At 31.6% G+C, this 21273-nt stretch overlaps 1 protein-coding gene across 22 annotated transcripts in view; it reads right to left on the bottom strand.

The window, feature by feature from the left end:
- Positions 1-21273, bottom strand: part of LOC106869227 (tolloid-like protein 2) — a 1141949-nt gene that overhangs the window by 123773 nt on the left and 996903 nt on the right. For all 22 annotated transcript variants that reach the window (XM_089358367.1, XM_089358378.1, XM_089358375.1 and 19 more), the window contains one exon: positions 4857-4979. In XM_089358367.1, the coding sequence (XP_089214493.1) occupies positions 4857-4979 (123 nt within the window). The remainder of the gene's footprint in view (positions 1-4856; positions 4980-21273) is intronic.

Genomic DNA, 21273 nt, shown 5'->3' with positions numbered 1-21273 from the left:
GAAGTTCCAAGACAATAGCGAAAGATTATTTATTATATTTTCCAGTTCCACTTGTTCATATTCTAATCAGTCAATTCTCATTTAGGATTTAATCTGCTTTTCATTCTTAATGGTCTTAACAGCAGGAAATTTGAATATTCCTTAATGACTATAAAGCCATAATGGAATAAAGTAAGCTTTGACTTGCAATAATGATTTGATTTTCCAACAAACCATCGGTATAATCATGTCAATACATAATAATAATGTTTCAGAGCTTCATGTTGTAGTTTAACTTCAAGTCAACTCTCATTGAACAGATTTATAATCAAAGACATTGCAGCCATGACCATTCCATCTATTTTTCAGATATAGTCTACCTGTCTCAGGCTATATTATCCAACGTGTCCTTTTTGAAGATAAAGTGTTGCTTTGAGGGAGATTTTGCTGCTGTTTCAGGCTGAGTTACTTGTACGTGTATCTTTTATTGTCTATCTTTTACTTGTTTCAGTCATTAGACTGCGGCCATGCTGGGGCACTACCATGAAGAATTTTTAGTCAAATGAATTGATCCCCAGTACTTTTTAAAAATTTAAACCTGGTACTTATTCTATCGGTTTCTTTTGCTGAACTGCTACACCAACACCAGTTCTTAAGTGGTCCGGTAGGGGACAAACACAGACACACACACATTTATATAAATCTACATACATGCATACATACATACATACATATATATATATATATATATATATATATATATATATATATATATATATATATATATATATATATATATATATATATATATATATATATATATATATATATATGTATATATATACATGTATATGTATACATATGTATATATATATATTTATATATATGTGTGTGTGTATATAGATATATATACATACAGACATACATACATATGTATGCATATATATATGTGTGAGTGTGTGTGTGTGTGTGTGTGTGTGTATACATACATATGTATATACATATAAAGAAGAGGAAACAATGAATTTTGTTTGATTAATTTCAAGTCCCAAGTTATGTCATACTGAGAAGTCCAAAAAGCGGCTGAAATAGTGTTATTCACAACTACCAGTCTTTCTCACATGGAAATGTATATAAAAAATTAAAAAAATTAATAGGCAGTGGCATGGCTGTGTGGTAAGAAGCTTGTTTCTCAACCACATGGTTCTGGGTTCAGTCCCACTGAGTGGCACCTTCAGTGAGTGCTTTTATAATATCCTAGGGCCGACCAAAGCTTTGTAAATGGATTTTGTTGATGGAAACTGAAAGAAGCCTATATATATATATATATATATATATATATATATGTATGTATGTATGTATACATGTATGTATATATTTGTGTGTGTGTGTCTTTGTGTCATCAGTGTTTGTCCCCACCACCATCACTTGAGAACCAATTTTGGGGTTACGCCCCCCCCGTAACTTAGTGGTTCAGCAAAAAAGACCGATAGAATAAGTAGTAGGCTTGCAAAGAATATGTCCTAGGGTTGATGTCTTTGACTAAAACCCTTGACTGGAACAAGTAAATAAAAGAATAATAAAAGAGTTATATAGAAATAGATGTGTGTGTTCTTCACTATTTAATTTAAATTCCTCAACAGGCTTAAAGCTAGAAATGATTACTTTCCTTCAGTAGCAGTCAACTTCTTGTTCATAAAAATTTCAATATTCCAACAAAAATTCTCTTAACACCATCCTATTTAAAGTGTTCATAATTCAGTTAAAACCTTCCATTATAATTTTATGCAAGATCCTTTCGTTCAGATATGTTCCAAATATTCATATAATAGTTTGTGATATAGGTACAAGGCCAGTTTCAAACACTAATATAATGGTAACATAATTATTTTACTAAATGCTCTACAAATTCTTGATTATTCTTAAAATTAATTGTAACACCAAGGGAGAGTGTTTTATTGGAAATAATGTCAGGAAAGGGTGAATGCTTGATTTTTATTTTGTCATCAGACAGATTACTGTCATAATCAACATCATCATCAACACCAACTCGTTGAGTGTGTTTTTCTATTGCTAATGGGTATAGGTCGTGTAACCAGATATTAGAATCAGTAATTAGAGAAAATGATATAATAATAGAACGTAGAATTTTATAATCTAATATGTGAGAAAATATGTAAAATTATTAGAGAAAGTATGTAGAAATTTATTTCAGATAGCAGTAGTTCAAAGTTATACATACATCTATCATTTTAACAGAAACAGTTGGAGTTTTCTTCAAAAGAATGTGTTCTGTTTATTAAATTATCTGTTGGCTTCAATCCATTCAGTAAATTTTTCAGTAATTAATGACGATTGAATTAACAGAAATTGCTTTGACAGATCAATTCCAAGAAAGCAGAGTAGGAAAATAAACCAATTAATACATTAGATCAAAACAAATCATATTTGAAATATATCCTCCTTTTCTTTTTATAAAACTCTGCAGGAACAAAGGCGACAGCACATCAAATTTAATTACAAAAGAATATTGTAAAATTACTTTGTCTTTACGTTGAAGTGGAGTTTATACAGTTATGTATATGATAGGGTTTTGTTTCCTACAGTGTACAAGGTCAGTAGAATATGCTTAGCAATTTATGGTCTTTCCAGGATTTTAGGCTCATATTATGTTAAAGTATGAAGATATATACAGTTCTATATTTTATATATTATTTACTAATAAATATAATAATAATAATAAGGATAATAATAATAATAATAATAATAATAATAATAATAATAATAATAATAATAATAATAATAATAATAATAATGATAATAATATTCTATTGAAAAGTAATTTCCATGATACTGATAACTTGAAGTTGTCAATTTTGCAATAGAACATTTTTTGGTTTTACATTTGCGTTAGAGAAAAAAAATGTGACAGAGTAAAATCTAAAATAAATATGCTGTTAAACTAAAATCTCCAAGAGTAGATAACACACATGCATATACACTCAGTCACACACTCTCTCACACACACACATACATACATGTAATTCGTAGCTGGAACAACATAAATGGATTTGAAATGAAAATTAGGAAAAATATGTCTAATGAAATACAAAAAAATGTTTTGCTCTAAGGTTTAACCTTTCCAGAAATAGTGGAACATAAAAGTATTTTCAATATATTACCAAGATTTATACAGCAGGGATTCTGAAATGTGCATGAACAAATGAAAGATTCTGTAAAAAATAAAATTCTGTAATAAAACTTAGACCAGAATCAACAGATTCTTCTTTTACCAAGGATTTACGAATTTGAAGCCAAAGCAGCTATCAGAACCATGAAAAACTAGACGTATAACAGAACAAGAATCTGCTATAAAACCTTCATATTTGGTTGATGGAATTCTTCTTTTGATACAGTTATGTGTTACAGATGTTATTCTGAGAATTTCAAGAGCAGCAAAGTACTCTACAAAGGTTTATGGCATTTAAGAGAAGAAAAACAAACATATTTTAACAAAATATGTATTTTAAAAAAATGATAATAATGAGCAGCAGTAATATGGAAACAACTATATATACTTAAATCATGTATTCAAATGGTAAGTTGAGTGATTTCATTTTAAATGTCATTATTAATTTTGAGACAAGCAAAAAAGCCATCATTCTCAAGCTTGCACTTTTATGAAACCTTGTGACAATATATATATATATATATATATATATATATATATATATATATATATATATATATATATATATATATATATATATATATATATATATATATACATATATATACATATATATATATACATATATATGTATATATATATATATATATATATATATATATATATATATATATACATATATACATATATGTATGTGTGTATGTGTGTATGTATGTATGTATGTATGTATGTATGTATGTATGTATAGTGTAGTTTTAGTCTTCCAAGTAATTACAATTAACATCTTGTTGCAGCCACATGAAACAAAACAGTTTCTGGTTCTTTTGAAATTCACATAACAATACAGAAAGTCAATGAAATTAGATGAGGGACTATATACACACACACACACACATATATAATACATACTAACATACACACACACACACACACACACACACACACATATATATATCTATTAACATATATGCATACATACATACATACATACATGCATACATACATACATACATACACACACACATATACAAACAGAGATGCTAAAATCTATTTCAAGCTCCTTAATGAACCTTAATGAATCATTGCCATCAACCTCATCATTAGCACTTGCACCAACACTAGCACCATTACTGACATTATTACCCACTTCCTCCCCCTCCTCCTCCTTCATCTTCTCCTCTTTATCATCATCATCATCATCATCATTCTCTATGAAAACAGATACATATAAAATAGGACATTAGCAGATTATGATTTCTAAGGTTTTATCAGTCAGAGGATCGTACACAAAAATTACAATTCCTCTAATATGAACAGCAACATCGTATAGATATGATAATTTGATTATATGAAATCACCAGTGAGTATGATAGTTTCCATAGTCTATGCAAAGATAGCGAAATGACAGAGATCAATGACAGAGGTAACAAAAACCAAATGCCTTAGTGGCTTCAAAAGATGTGAGTAAAATGAAAATAGAAAGGATAATACGTTTTGTAATCGGTACAGCACTAAGAGCAATGAAGATACAGTAATTTTCACAGTATGTACAGAAATAACAAAGTATTTTAGACTATAACCTACATTTTGGTAGCTTTGAGCTGATCGTTTAGATTTATGTGTCTTGCTGCTAAAAGGAATAAAACAGAATTCAGAAAAGAAAAAGAAAAATATTAGCTATACTCACATTGTGCAGCTTCTGTACTTTCATCTGAGTTATCTTTTGTCCCACAATTTGGAAGATTATTACACTTTAACTGTGGTGCAATACAGTACCCATTATTAACACACTTGAAGCCATCACATTTTCCTGCAAAGACATTACACCAAAGATTATATAACAGGCTATCAACGAATTAAGCATACATAGTAAGTAAAAAATGTGTTTGCTAAAAGTGTAGTCTGATAATGAGAGTGGCGGGGAAGGGGGCAGAGAAATAGAGGTTATTTTCTTTGCATGTTATCGGATAAATATATTACTGAATTCAAAGGAATTAAATATAGAAAAATGAAATAAAACCTGCCAAAAGCCATAGCCAATAGAAAACCCAACATTATTAGTAATATGACACATATGCAAAAAATAGATTTTAATTAAAGAAGTGATTTTAAATTCTCAGTCGCAGAATAATACTAATAATATAGCCTGAACAGGATAAACTACCCCTATTTTGCAGAGAAAAGTGTAGGTGGCTAGCTGTGGACTCGAACTCACATCCCCGTGATTACGCGTCACGATGCTTTGACCGATTAAGCTAAACTACCCACTACAAATTCCTCTGCAAATTTAAGATATAATTTAAAATGTTCAGATTGATTAGAAACAATGTCAGACCAGCTAGATTAATAGAGGAGCAATTGTTAACTAAGAATATATTTGGAAAAGATGGGTAAACTCGTGACCAACAGAGAGACCAGCTACAGAGGTTGACTATTGTATGGTAGAAAAGGCCATTAAGGATATGAAGCGAGAAAGCAGCAGGTCCATAGTGATAGTACCCACCTATGCAATAATATAAAGTTATGTACACAATGACTACAATTCCAGGCCATGTTACAGCTGCCCATCTACCATTTAAAAGTCAGTGAGGTCAGTAAAGCTGTATATTGCTGCATACACAGATAAGAGACGAGTCTGTTAGCATTTATCCTGTTTGCCTTTTTCTAAACATAATTTTTGTTTACTGATGTTTGTTGTGTTTTGCACATCTACTTAGTCACTTGAAAGAATATGTGTTCCATGCCATAAGTTATGAACAGTTTATAAGCAAAGAAGGAAACTTGCAACAAGATTACCTCATCAAATGGCTTTCTCGAGCTAGGTTCAATAAAGTACTTGCATTGATCCAGCATTTAATGTAGGTAATTCATACCATATAAACCTGTAACTATTGCCCCTATTTTATAAATCAAGAGTAAATCTATGAACTTTGAGCACAAAAGAATTCATGTTAATATTAGTCTGCCTCTAACCCCCTCCTCTATTCTTTCCCTATTTTGCTTTAGTATTCAATTCCTGCAATTTTTTCTTCTATTTATCGTTGCTCTTAGTTTGGATATAAGGTTACATCTTTTCTATTGTTGAAGAATAATTCTCCTTGCCTTAAGTAAAGTTAGCTCTCATTTTAATTCTTTTGATGTTTGTGCAAATAAAAGACCAAAATGAAATTTGTGCTGCCTGCTCTTAGTATTGCTTGTTTTTGCTTTGAATTTTATTTTCGTAAGGCAACCGACAAACATATTTGATTTTGTTTTCTACATAAGAAACCCACAAGTAGTTGTCAATGTTGGCTTCAGTCAATGAAATTAAACAAACACATATGGATGTTCACCACCCACTTCTGGTCATGAACTATTGTTATTTCATTGTATTTAACAGCATTTACTGCATGTTTTTTTCATTGTAACTGCGAATGTTTTACATTCTGCATCTTCGTATGAAAGTGCAGTGCTAAAAAGTGTCATTTATTGACATTCCTTGTAATCAAACTGTCCTCTAGCTGTGTGCTTTATATAAAAACAATTCGCAACTTAAAAATAAGTGAGGGTTAGCAACAAAAAGAGAATTGAACTGTATTTGTCTAACTTACGCAAGCATGTAATAATGGATGTAAGGCAAACGAGTGAAGTCTATATATATATATATAAGATAGATCGCTGACCACTACATTTATATTTTTTTTCTCTTTGTTTCTCTCCTTATTTCTTTCTGTGTTCCTTTCAGTTGAAGAGCGTAGCTCGAAACATCAAAGACTTTCTCTATTCCTGAGCGTTAAACTCATACGTTCATTTGTTGTTTACACCACCTGTCTTCGTCTGTGGTTTTTTTTGTAAATTCTCCCATATATATATATATATATATATATATATATATATATATATATATATATATATATATATAATTTAAATAAGGGCGAAAAATTAAATATTAATTTAATTAATATCAATTTAAAACCAGTGGCCTAGCATATTGAAAAATCTGAAGATTCCGAAAAATTATATTACATACATATAAGAGGGATGACCACTAAGTGGGCATCCATTATGCTAGAAGAAGACCACCTATGGTCTCACCACAAGAATTCAGCAAACATCAGAACGTAAGCAAGCAAGACAAATGAAAAGATACAAAATATAAAGATTAATCACAAACTGGTTTCGTTGTTACCACTCACGTAATTGCATTCTGGCATTTGCTGAATTTTCTTGAGTACAATCTCTTCTTAGTGGTCAGACCATAGGTGGTCTTCTTCTAGCATAATGGATGTCCACTAATTGGTCATTCCTCTTATATGTGTGTATATATATATATATATATATATATATATATATATATCAGTGGAATATGGTGGTTGTTGTATTAGGTGTACTGCTACACCCAATGCCACAAAATTTCAAGCATTAGTATAACAAAAGTTTTCCATTAAGATTTGTGGATAAGTTAATGAGTAAGGTTAATATTTATAATGAATTTCCCATTTTCAATGGGTGTGCACTGCACACCTACAACACCCAAATTATACACCCCTGATATATATATATATATATATATATATATATACATACATGTCCCTCGGCTGCTGGAAAAAGATTAGGACAAATGTCATGTTGATAATACCTATTGAGGCAGAAACATATGTCCACAGTTGTCCCCTAATTGCCAAAATAAACATGTCCTTTTCCTTAATGGAATATTAATTTCTGAAAATATTTGATTCTTGAACTTGTCTCCTCTATTCATATGGAGCAGCTCATCATTGCCATTTGGTAATTATGACATCCTCCCAAGGTGGACATAGCCTTAATGAATCAAGAATTTATGTTATATAGTATTTGATATACCTGTGTTTGTCTCTGTCATTTGTGTATATTCCATTGGCCAATTGGTTTTATTTCTCTGAGATTATTTTTGGTTAATATATATATATATAAATTATATACATACATACAGACATTTATTGACTGAGTGGGAGAGAAACAACACGTTGCCTAATTGTCGAGATTACATCAATTCTATTACTATTTTTCCAGCAAACTAGTTTTCTAACATGATTTTACTATTTCATATATCTGTCTTCAAATATATTAAAGCCACAAAGCACATATAAGCTCCACCTGCATGTGTTATTTGTCTGGAAGCTATCTTAATTATGCTGCACACAGACACAGAATGAAGAAGATAACAGAAAATGATTAATGAAAATTTAATTTCTTTAAAATGGTGAATTGAATTTGAAATCACATTAATGACAATTAGCATACAAGCTAGAAGTTTCAAAACACTTGTTAAGAACCTAACAAGTTACTAGGACAATGTTTTACTTAGTTACATTCTTTAACATGTAATGCACACATTTTGCTGTGAAATCCTTCATACTAAGAAGAAAAAGAAAAGAAAAAAATTTTTAAATATGCATAAAGCCAATTTTGTTTCCAAATAAGCATACTGTCAACTGAATTCTAAATGCTGTGTAATGACTGATTGCTTATAACAATATTAAATATATATTAAATCATCATCATCATCATCATCATCATCATCATTATCATCGTTTAACGTCCGCTTTCCATGCTAGCATGGGTTGGACGATTTGACTGAGGACTGGTGAACCGGATGGCTGCACAAGGCTCCAATCTGATTTGGCAGAGTTTCTACAACTGGATGCCCTTCCTAATACCAACCACTCCGAGAGGGTAGTGGGTGCTTTTACGTGCCACAGGCACAAAGGCCAGTCAGGCGGTACTGGCAACGGCCGCACTCAGACTGGTGTATTTTACTTTATTAAGACAGCCCTTGTATTTTTTCTTAGCTAAAATTTTGTTGCATGGCACTCAATATACACAATATTTTTTACTCACTGATTACATAGGCATCACTTGTTTGTTGAAACAATGGCATAAATACTTTTATCCACTGAACTAGGGTTTAGAGCTTGATCTGCAGCAAACACAAACTTTCACTTTCTCTCAATTCTCAACACTTGAATCACTGCTATGTTGTGTCAGAATTTTTCTCATTTTCTGTAACAGCATTTCTCCTAACACCTCCTTGATGTATTGTCCTGATTTGGTATGCATTCGTCTCTTCACATTCAACACAAGTAAAACCTAATTCTATTAGAGAATGTTTAAGTGGTTCTTCTGCACTGTTTGCAAGGTAGTCATTTACAGACCTTTGTTCTCCCTTCACTCAATAAGCCCTCTTCTTCTAATCTTCCATTTCATTTACAAACAAATGAAATTTGCCTTCGGATGAAGGACTTGGATGACATTAGAGATATTATCATTATTCCCTCTGCCTTAGTCGTGTTTGTTTGTTTGTTTATTTGTCCATGGACAAGATATCTCCAGAACTGCTGGATGGATTCAGATGAAACTTTCAGGGGTGTTTGGCCTTGTGACTGGCACGAATTGATTAGATTTTGGGATCAATTTGGTGCTAGACAAGGATTCTGGATTATTTTTCCTGTTTTTTTTTTAATTTAATTTTTGAGAGCAGTTGGGTTCATTTTTACTATTCTTGTTTGTGAGAACAGTCAAGTTTATTTCAGATATTCTCATTTTAAAAATCATCTCTGGCTAATTGTTAAGAGGACGTTGGGGTTGCCTTGGTGGAGGTTTGCACTCTCTAAGTGCTCTTGTTAGAATTAGTTTTGCTTGTTTCAGTCATTAGGTTGCAGTCATGCTGGAGCACTACTTTAAAGGATTTAGCCAAAAAATTAACCCCAGTACTTTTTTTAAAGCCTGGCACTTATTCTAGCAGTTTCTTTCTGCTGAACTCTATGTTTTGGGGACATGAACAAACCAACACTGGTTGTCAAGTGGTGGTGAGGGACAAACACAAACATATATGTGCACACACACATACATATATGTATATACAATGGGCTTCGTTCAGTTTTCATTTACCAGATCCACTCACATGGTTCTGGTTGTCCCAGGGCTAGACACTGGTACTGAACCTAAAACTATAAGATTGGGAAGCATACTTTCATACCATGCTATTATGACTGAACTTCTATCATCGTCATAATAACAACAGCAGAATCATTAGCCTGACTCTTTATATTCGTGTGTTCCAATTCCACCAAGCACTCAGGTCGATGCAACTGACAAGATCTCTCTCGCAAATATCAGGCCTTGTGCCTATAGTAGAAAGGATTATCAATGGTGGTGAGCTGGAAGAATTGTTGGCATTGCAGGACAATATGCTAAGTGGTCTTTACTCTGCCTTTACATTCTGAGTTCAAATTTCACAAATTTCACTGAGGTCGACTTTACCTTTCATCCACTCAGGATCGATTAAAGCAGTGATGGGCAGGTGGAAATAACACAAGGACACACACACACACACTCGTATATATAGAGTGTTCTTAAATCGTTTTTATGGCTTCTACAATTTATTGTATCTATTAAACTTGCATGCAACCAATGGAGCCCACGTGCAAGAGTTGTGATGATTTTGATAAAACTTTACCGATTTGTCTATGATTTCCAATAAATTTTTCTAAGTTATCCTTATTTTTCATTCTTTTCTGAATTTTCCAAATTGTAAAGGTAATTCAAGGACATCCTGTATATATATATATATATATATATATATATATATATATATATATATATATATATATATGTATATATATATATATATATATGTATATATATATATATATATATATATATATATATATATATATATATATATATATATATATATATATATATATATATATATATATATATATATATGTATATATATATATATATATATATATATGTATGTATATATATATATATATATATATATATATATATATATATATATATGTCATTGCTATTATGTTAAATTGTCATATGGCCAAATTTGACCAAATGCGCTTTTAACAATATTTAATTTTGCTTATATTAGCTGGTTCATTTGGTTAAACTATCGTATCCCCAGCTGCTTCAGCTGAAAATTGTCAAAGTGTAGTACAGCAGTTTAGCATTTCAAAAGTGTAGTAAGCCCCATATACGACAGTTTTACAAAAATATTTCTGACTGAAAATATCATACATTCATGGAGTTACGATATTATACACCCAACAAAGTATTATTGTTAAACTGAAACTGCTGCTTATGTAAAAAAGAAATGGAACAGTGAAACTATTTTTTCATTTTCTGAAAAAACAACGTTTTGGACTTACGACACTTTTGCATAATAACAATGATATAAATATATATATATATATATATATAAATATATATATATATATATATATATATGTATACATTAGCTGGCCAAGGGCTATAGTAGAAGACACTTGTCCAAAGTGTGACACAATGGAATTGAACCCAAAACCACATGGTTACAATGTAAACTTCTTAACCACACAGCCAAGCCTGCACTTAAAATATTTATCATGAAATATTTCCCTTCTTTGTGAAGATGTCTTCTCTAAAAGAGACAAACCCATGCTGTTGCCAACTTCAGCTTGGTATTATCAATTTGTTGTGAGAAAATCATTAGAATAGTTTTAAAGTTTGGTGAAATTGCTGACTAGAATTAAAACTGAAGTGCCTTCGTTAATTCAAAATCTGATTAAGTTTTGGAAACATTCCAACCTGATGTTATGCTTCTGATTGTGTATTTTTGTGTTTGTCTGTAAAACAAAATCAGACGACCATGACTGTAGTTCTTTGATAACATTTTAGTCAAGATTTTATCAAAGGATTTTCTGTTTAACCTGTATTTATTTTCTACCTTTTCAATTAAACCTTCTTCATCAACCACCGTCCACAGCATATCTCCACTCATCATCGTTATTTAGTGACCTTATTCTATGCTGATATCCATCCATACATACTTACAGGCATGCATACATACATATACATACATCAAACCATATTCTTTTATTTGTTTCAGTCATCTGACTACGGCCATGCTGGAGCACTGCCTTTAGTCAAACAAATAGACCACAAGGCTTATTCCTTGTAAGCCTAGAACTTATTCTATCGGTCTCTTTTGCTGAATCACTAAGTGATGGGGACATGAACATGCCAATATCGGTTGACAAACGATGGTGAGAGGACAGACACAGACACAAAAATACACACACACACACACACACACACACACACACACACACACACACATACGATGGGCTTCTTCCAGTTTCGGCTTATCAAATCCACTCACAAGGCTTTGGTTGGCCTGAGACTATAGTAGTAGACATATATATGTTTCAAATTTTTGCACTAGGCCAGCAGTTTCGGAGAGTGTAAGTCGATTTCATCAACCCCAGTGAATAACTGGTATTTGTTTTATCGACCCTAAAAGGATGAAAGACAAAGTTTGACCATGGCAGAATTAGAACTCAGAGAGTAAAGACAAACTGTAAAGTCAGGAAGTATGAGAGAGGTGAATATAATCGCATGATTTTCTGAATTCACATCTTATACTACTTATATATATATAAAAATAAGCAATCATTACACTTTCAGAGTGGTTGGCATTAGGAAGGGCACCCTGCCATAGAAGACCATGCCAAATCAAACCATCCAACCTATGCCAGTATGGACAATGGACATTAAATGATGATGATGATGATGATAATGGCATATGTGTATATATATATATATATATATATATATATATGATAGATAGATAGATAGATAGATAGATAGATAGATAGATAGATAGATAGATAGATGGTGATGCAATCATGAAAATTGAGTTCAAAACATGAGTATATACACATTTTTTGTTATTGATAATTCGCAGAAGTTACAAAGTGACCCAAGGGCCGAGAGTTTATGCACTGGTACTTATCTAATTGAATTCAAATAAAAAGGTCACAAATTTATATACAGGTGATAATGACATTTCCCTGGATTGTTCTGGAAAACATTATAAAAGCAATTACAGTGGATAATCCAAATTCTTCAAATGTCTAGCCTGTTACTTTATTATGTGTGTAAGTATATCTTTAAATTTTCATAGTTTATTTATTCATGGAATGGCTTCACAGGCATACTAGTTGAAAAATATGCATTAACCACATGGTATTGTAACTGTTCCAGGAGCAATCCATGGAAATGTCACGTTCACCAGAATAAATATTATGACCCCTCTATATGAAACCAGTTTGACAAATCCCAATTCATGAGACTCTCAGCATCTGATTCACTTTGTGACTTTTGTAGACTGTGGTTTTAAGGATATTGCAAAATGCTTGGTTGGAGACCCAACCTTCTGAGTTCTTTTACAGGGCTTAGAAAACTGAAGGACTGCTGCAATAAGTGTGTGAATCTGAGAGAGGAATACGTTAAATAAAATCATAATGAACCAATTCTCCTGTACCCAAAGCCAAGAAATTCCCAGAACCCCATGTATATATGTGTATATGTAGATATGTATATACATATGTATATCTATATATGTATAATTATATATGCATATATACATACATTTATATATATATTAACGCGAGGTCTTTTTTAATTTTCTCTCACAAACCTGATTTCAGCAACATATATACTTTAGCTGGAGTTTTTGGTAGTTTTTGAAGGTATCGGCACTTTAAGCATGCTGGAGAAAGGTCATTCTCACCCGATCTCTCTTGATATAATTATATACATTATTATTAATTTAATGTATTAATTGCCTATAAATTTTTATAGCATGCTGACTAATTGATAAAAATCATTAACAAGATTTTTATCCTTATATTCTTTCACATATGTATGTATATATATATACATATATATATATATATATATATATATATATATATATATATATATATATATATATATATATATATATATATATATATATATATATATATTATATAATTATTATATATAATCCCTTGCAATGTTCATCTTGTTTCTGCTTGAAAATCATCAAGGTCACATGAACCAAAGCATGCTAATAATGCAGCATCAACACCTTAACCCATTACCTAGCAGTGATCTCATATGAGATCACTTAAAAATTACAATTTCATAATTATCTGTCAAAATTTACACATATCTAACCTTTTTGCTATATCTACTAGGTATATTTCTCTGATATTCAAATGAGGTTTGCTAATTTTTCACCCAATAACTCGCTTATTTCTATTTAAAATGTTATTTTGATCACTCCAACGTGTTTCTAAGGCTGTTTTATGCTAGAAATCAAAGTTTCATAAAAAAATTCCAGATAATAGAATTATGGGAGGTAATGGGTTAAGTAACATAAACCTAACAAATGTGTAACAAACATTGTCTTTCTGCTGATGGTCTGCACACAATACCAATTACCATGATTCTACATTTCAAACATACATTTATGCAAACAGTTGTAAAAAAAATGGGAGATCTTATAACATTGTCATAAAGTGGCTCACAGTTTCTAGGACAAAGGTAATAGCAGAAGCAGAGAAGAATTCCAATTGGATCTAGTCAAGGCGAAATTGAAGTGAATTTCAAAGCATAAGTTACTCTACGACCAACTGGTTACAACATGCAAAGAACCTTGGGTTTCAGGTACCCGAACCATTCAGGAAGGCTGCAATGCAAATAACCGCAAAGAGTGAAGCAGCAGATGAGTACCCAGGAGTCATAACTTGGATATAGCCTGGCCCCTTTAGAATGTAAAGAATGTAAGGGCTAAAACACTTGTATGAATGGTGTAGATTCTTTTCTGAAGACCTGCTGTTCTCCCTAGAGTTTCTCACTCCCTAGATGTGGTCTTAGTCTAGTTAGTATAAAAATCGTTTGGACATTATTTAAGAACTTTCCAAGTTATTCACATTCATGGCACATTAATTAAGTTTCATTAGCAATTAAATATCATATCAGGTGTCACCAGTCAGTTGTCTAATTACACACAGAGTTGTCAGATATCACACATACTTCACAGCCAAGTATTCATAAAAATTGAACAAAATCGATTTTATTTCTTGATACACCAAAAGGTGGCTCAGAAAACTGTCATGACACACATTTAAGTGGTAGTAAAATGTCACAACACACTCTTTTGAAAGCACTGCATTAGATTAGTATCTGAGGGAGACACAACACCTATTTCTAGCACAGAAACTCACTTATTTGGTGTTTTTTATCTTTTACTTTTTTCAGTCATTAGACAGTGGCCAAACTGGAGCACTACCTTGATGGGTTCAGTCAAACAAACTGACCCTGGTACTTACTTGTTTCAAAGTCTGGTAATTATTTTATCAATCTCTTGTGTCAAAATGCTAAGTTATGAGGATGTAAACAAATGAACACCAGTTGTTAGGCCATATGTGTGTGTATGTGGGGGGGACAAGCACACACACACACACACACACACACACACACACACACTAAAGACACACATATGCAAGCTTATGTGTATGGAATGGAAAATAAGAGTAAAACGTGGTCATCCAGCTTGTCTAGAAAGATACATATATTTATATATGTGTGTGTGCATATGTTTGTGTGTGTGTGTGTATGTAATATACTGTAGAGCGGATCCATGAATTTTTAGCAAACATTGTACGCTACAACAAATGGAAACATTACACTTGTGTATACAATGTATTTGCTGACAGAGGAAGAAACAGCTCTATGTGCGTGGTTTGGAAAGGAAAACAGGCTATGGAATCTCATGTGTATGTATATATATATATATATATACGTGTGTGTGTGTGTTTCTTTCTTTCTGCATTGGATAATAGCTAGTGCATTCGATCAGAAATACTCTATGGTATTAATGTGTCAGACGGAAATGTCTCCCCTTACACCCGCATCAACTTCATATTTTCTCTCGTATATGAACAACAATCTTATAAGTACCAGACAAAGTACTGGTCGATATGACTGACTAAAAGCCCTGGAAGGGATGCTCCAGCATGGCTGAAGTCCAATGACTGAAACTAGCAAAAGAATAAAATAAAATACACTAAATTTTATTGTTATTGCATATGTAACTCTCATAACAATAATGATATGTATTAACTACAACAGTTTACGCATTAACGCTTCAGCTTTCAAAAACAGTTGACATATTGAATAGGCTGTCGACTTGAGTATTGCACTCTCAATATATAAACAGTCTACTTCGATGTAATCTTATTTCTGAAGTATTCTAATTTCTTCTTTAACCCTTGTTGGACCATATTTGTAAGGAGATAATACATACCTATATCTTTTAATTAATTTTGAAAATAATTCAGAATTTGTCAAAGTTTAGTTAAAGTAGTAATGGTTTTTTTTTTCACTAACCTGGTGTTTGGAATATAACTTAATAGAAAGGCTCTTATGTAAAATGGAAGGTTTGTATTTAAATATTAATATTTTTAAATGAAAGATTTTTGTGTTATAAAACCAAGACAAGTCACATGATATTTGCTGTCAAGAAACTACAATATTAGGAAAATATTTTAATTCTAGGAAAGTTGTTTCTGTTATTATCATAGCTTTTATTAAAGCAGAAATCAGGCAAATTCATTTGCATGCCAGGCAAAATCCTTAGCAACATTTCGTCCATCTTTATGTTCTGAGTTCAAATTCAACCAAGTTGGATAAAAAGAACGGTCAAATGATCGATAAAATAAGTATCAGTCATGTAATCAAACTTGCTCCTCCCCTTAACGACTGATGTCCCTGTGTCAAAATTTGAAACCCTTATTATAGCTGTTATTATAAATAATTAGAAAACTATATTTCTTCATAAGCTTTTTCAGTGTCCAAAGAATCGTTTCAACAAATATGTATCTATAATATTAGGGAAAAAAACAATTTAGTTTTTCTGAGGAATATTTCTTATCTGAGGGGGGGGGGGGGAAATAATGAAAATAAGTCACAAAAAGGGCAAAAGAGAAAACTTACGATGTTTTGATTATCCAAAATTTAAAAGGCAATAAAGCAAGGGAGAGAGTGCAACTGATCTTTAATGCAACAAGCTTAATAACTTTAATTGGTTGATGTTACATCTGAATGTGAGCTAAACATTGTTGAATAAGGCATAACAATCTCTAAGGTGAGTATAACAACTCAAAAGAAGAAAATAATAATAAAATACCGAAACCAAATTCATTAAAATTAGAAATTGGTAATGAGGTGAGAAAAGGACAGTTTAAGATAGATTTCAGTTTAAAAGAATGCCTTTGGGTTGTTATTGCTTTTGTTTTTTAAGTTTTGATTGAATCTGGTTGAGCACGCATATCATCATAGACCTTGAAGACATAAAAGTCCCATCCTGTTTTATTTTTAATATTAGTCTCTCTTGCACTACATTATTCAAAGTGTCCTCTTTTTTTTTTTTTTTAAGATGGTAGGTTATGGTTTGAAGGACATTTGGCTTCCATTTCTAGTAGGCCAAGAAACCGCATCGAAGTTATTTTAATCAGCAGGCTAGTCCTTGCTGAGCATAATCATGAGCAAAGATGTCTCAACTATTATCAGAAAGTCCTCTATCCAGGCATTGCATATCTAGGAATACACTCTGAATCTCTCCATTTTCAAAACAATAAATTGTAATTTTTTAATATTTATTTTTACTAAAGTTTAAATAACTTTTAAATAAATTTTCAAGACAGGAAATTACTGAAACAACTTAAAATTCTCATGTATCTGTTTTTAACAAAATTTCAAGCTAGATTACAAATATTCTTGCATGTTGAAATATGGAATATGGTGAAAGAATAAATTATTCAAAATGTTACAAAACAAATGAATTCCAGCTGGATATATTGTAATTAACTTTATAATTTTCTGTTAGTACATCTGAAAATGATCAAATTTTATTTCTGACGTTTTAATATATCTAATACATAAAAAGGAAAATATTATATTGCTTTAAACTTAAACTTATCTCATTAGTACAAAATGCAAATTACTTCAAAAGAAAACTTTACAAAAGTTCAATTCGATATTTTTTAATGCAGTATGTTATTCTAAAGTTGATTAATATATATATCGAGGTGAATTTTTTAAAAATAAATCCTACTGTTTAATATACCTAAACTTAATAACCAACAAACCACGTAGACTAATATTTTTATTTTTACACTAACCGTTTATTATAAAACTGTAACTATTTGTATGAACGCTTGCACACATATTTCTTAAAATGTATATGTGACTTTTTGTATATAATTTTTAAACGATATTCTAAAATGACCTTTTAAATTGTCAACATTATTTTTATGTTGATAGCTCTCACCTGAAATGCTTTTATACATTAGTGATAAAAAAAAGATGCTTTGATTTAACAGCAGTTAGATGGAAACCTGCAGAAGATTAATGGAGTGTGAAAGCCCAATATATTTTCTGACAAAATAGAGCTAAAAATAATAAGCACTTCTAAAACAAGGCCAGTGTTTTAAGTATTGGAGTTTATCAATTAAATTGTTCCCGGTACTTGGCAGGTATTACGTTTATACATCCTGAAAGGATACAAGGCAGAGCTGATGTTTAGAGGATTTGAACTTAAAATGTAAAGACCTGGAAGAAATACCACAAGGTAGTTTGTCCAATAGTCTAGCAGTTCTGCTGAGGTCATCAGGTCAAGCACTGGGGTTGGTGGTATCGAATAATTCTGTCCCCCAAACTTCAGGTCATGTGTCTATGATAATAGCAATAATAATCTTTTCTATCACGGGCACAAGGCCTGAAATTTTGGGGGAGGGGACTAGTCGATTACATCAACCCCAGTACTCAACAGGAACTTATTCTATTGACCCCCAAAAATGTGAAATGCAAAGTCAACATCAGTGGAGTTTGAACTCAGAACATTAAGACTGATGAAATCAGAACGTAAAGATGGACTAAATGTTGCTAAACATTTTGCCTGATGTCCTAACAATTCTGCCAACTTGCCGCCTAAATAATAATAATAATAATAATAATAATAATAATAATAATAATAATAATAATAATAATAATAATAATAATAATAATAATAATAATAATAATAATAATAATAATAATAATAATAATAATAATGATGATGATAATAATAATAATAATAATAATAATAATAATAATAATAATAATAATAATAATCCTTTCTAGTTTATGTACAAAGCCTGAAATTGGGGGAGGAGGTCAATTACATTGATCCCAGTACTTGACTGGTACTTTTTCTATTGACCCCGAAAGGATAAAAGGCACAGTTGACCACAGCAGAATTTGAACTCAGAACATAGTGACAAATGACATGCTGCTAAGCATTTCACCTGGTGTGCTAAATGTTCTGCCAGTTTGCTGCCTTAATATTAATAAAAATAGTAGTAGTAGTAGTAGTAGTAGTAGTAGTAGTAGTAGTAGTAGTAGTAGTAGTAGTAGTCATCATAACAACAACAATAATAATGATAAAGAGGAAATTAGAAAAAGATATCTGGAGAAATCTTACATTAAAAATTTAATTTAGTACAAAAAATAAGATGGTGAGTATTAATATACTAGCTGTTCTTGTTATAAATTATATCTTCAACATAATACACCAGAAACGAAGTGAATTGAAAATCTTAGAGGGAGCAACAAGGAATCACCTGAAAGCATTCTGAAGCCATTAGTCCAAAAGTAATATAAACAAATTAAATCCAAGTCGCATATAAGGAGAATGGCCTGATACAAATAGAAAACTACTACAAAATAACAACAGTAGATCTGTAAAAATACTTAAAATCCAATCTTGTAGAAACTGTTATGTGTAATAAAGGAACAACAAAAGAAAAACAAAATTAAGCAAAGCATTCCTCTTCATCAAAGGAAATGATGATATATAAACAAGAAATAAATTTCAGTAAAATAACAGACTTAGATAAGAGCTAAACAACTGAAAGCATTAGAAAACCCATGGAAGATGAAATCAAAATGGACTTCTGAAACCAATATCCTCTAAGATTCAACAGAAGAGAATTAAGCCAAAGTGAAAGTCAATAATGCTTCAAAATGTGTAGATTAAAAGCAAAAAGTGAAAATCTGATAGCAGATGCACAAAAGCAATACTGAGTCACAAACAACCACAAAAGACAAAAAAGGAAAAAAAGAGAGCAAACACAACCAGTTCAATGTGACAGTTGACTACATCCTCTCTAGATGACCACTCCTTACCAAGTCCAGATATATACTTATAATCAGAGCAGGCCCACTTAGCCTCATGAATATCATGTTTGTGTCACCTTTCATAAAACAATCTGGAGTGCAGTAGTTTTTTTCTTTCTTCCCATTATTCTCTTCTTTAAATGATATTTGAAGTTGATGAGGACTTGGTCCTCATCATTTCCTAAAAAAACATTCAGTCACTTCAACCACACAAGATTTTTTTACTATAGCCTCAAGGTAGAGGAAGACTACATGCTCTTCCTTGTGGAAACAAGGAAGTACAGCCATCAACCTTCATTGCAGACTCAGGTGAAAGCTGAATTTTTCCTACAATGAAAGCAATTATTTGACACAAGCTCACAAATCAGCAATGCATAAACACTGAAGGAGCATGTACATCAGAATTTGATTACCCTGCATAAATTTCACACAGGCCCAGCTTATGGCACTTCCATGTGGGTAGAGTTGGTCTGAAACAAGCATTACTCCCTGTAGTAATGCTAGGCCAAGGACTTATTTATAATTGTCAGTAATCCTCAATCCACATCTCGTCCATTACTTTCAGTAGACTACAAGACTTGATATTCCACCAAATGTATTGTACAGCTGATTTTACTGTAATTATAGTTGCCAAACATCAAATGCTGACCTGCACTTGATCTTGGACTGTAGTTCAGTGAAATACATGAAATGTAGAAAATTGTGTTGCATGAATGATGACCACACATATCCAGCATTGTTATTGTCTAGAAATCTCTGCAGTTGCTTCTGTGTTGGCCCTAGATGAATATCTTCACCAGTAGAACTTATTCTTCTACAAGAAGCAAAAGAGCAATCACTTCAATCAATATGGGCAAATGTTTCTTGTGACAGGGTACAAAAAGATGAAGTGACGTTATGGAACCAACAATACTGGTGTTATCTATTTCTACACAAACTTTTGCAGACAGATTCCTCTCAGCGTATTTCTGAACATAACTAGTTACTCTACTCATTGCCTCTTCTCATATTTTCTCTTTTTCTGGCGGTTTGGTCTA

The sequence above is a fragment of the Octopus bimaculoides genome, chromosome 10 (assembly GCF_046866305.1).
Source record: "Octopus bimaculoides isolate indiv1 chromosome 10, ASM4686630v1, whole genome shotgun sequence".
NCBI classification, from domain to species: domain Eukaryota; kingdom Metazoa; phylum Mollusca; class Cephalopoda; order Octopoda; family Octopodidae; genus Octopus; species Octopus bimaculoides.
This window is presented reverse-complemented; position numbering and strand designations above follow the sequence as displayed.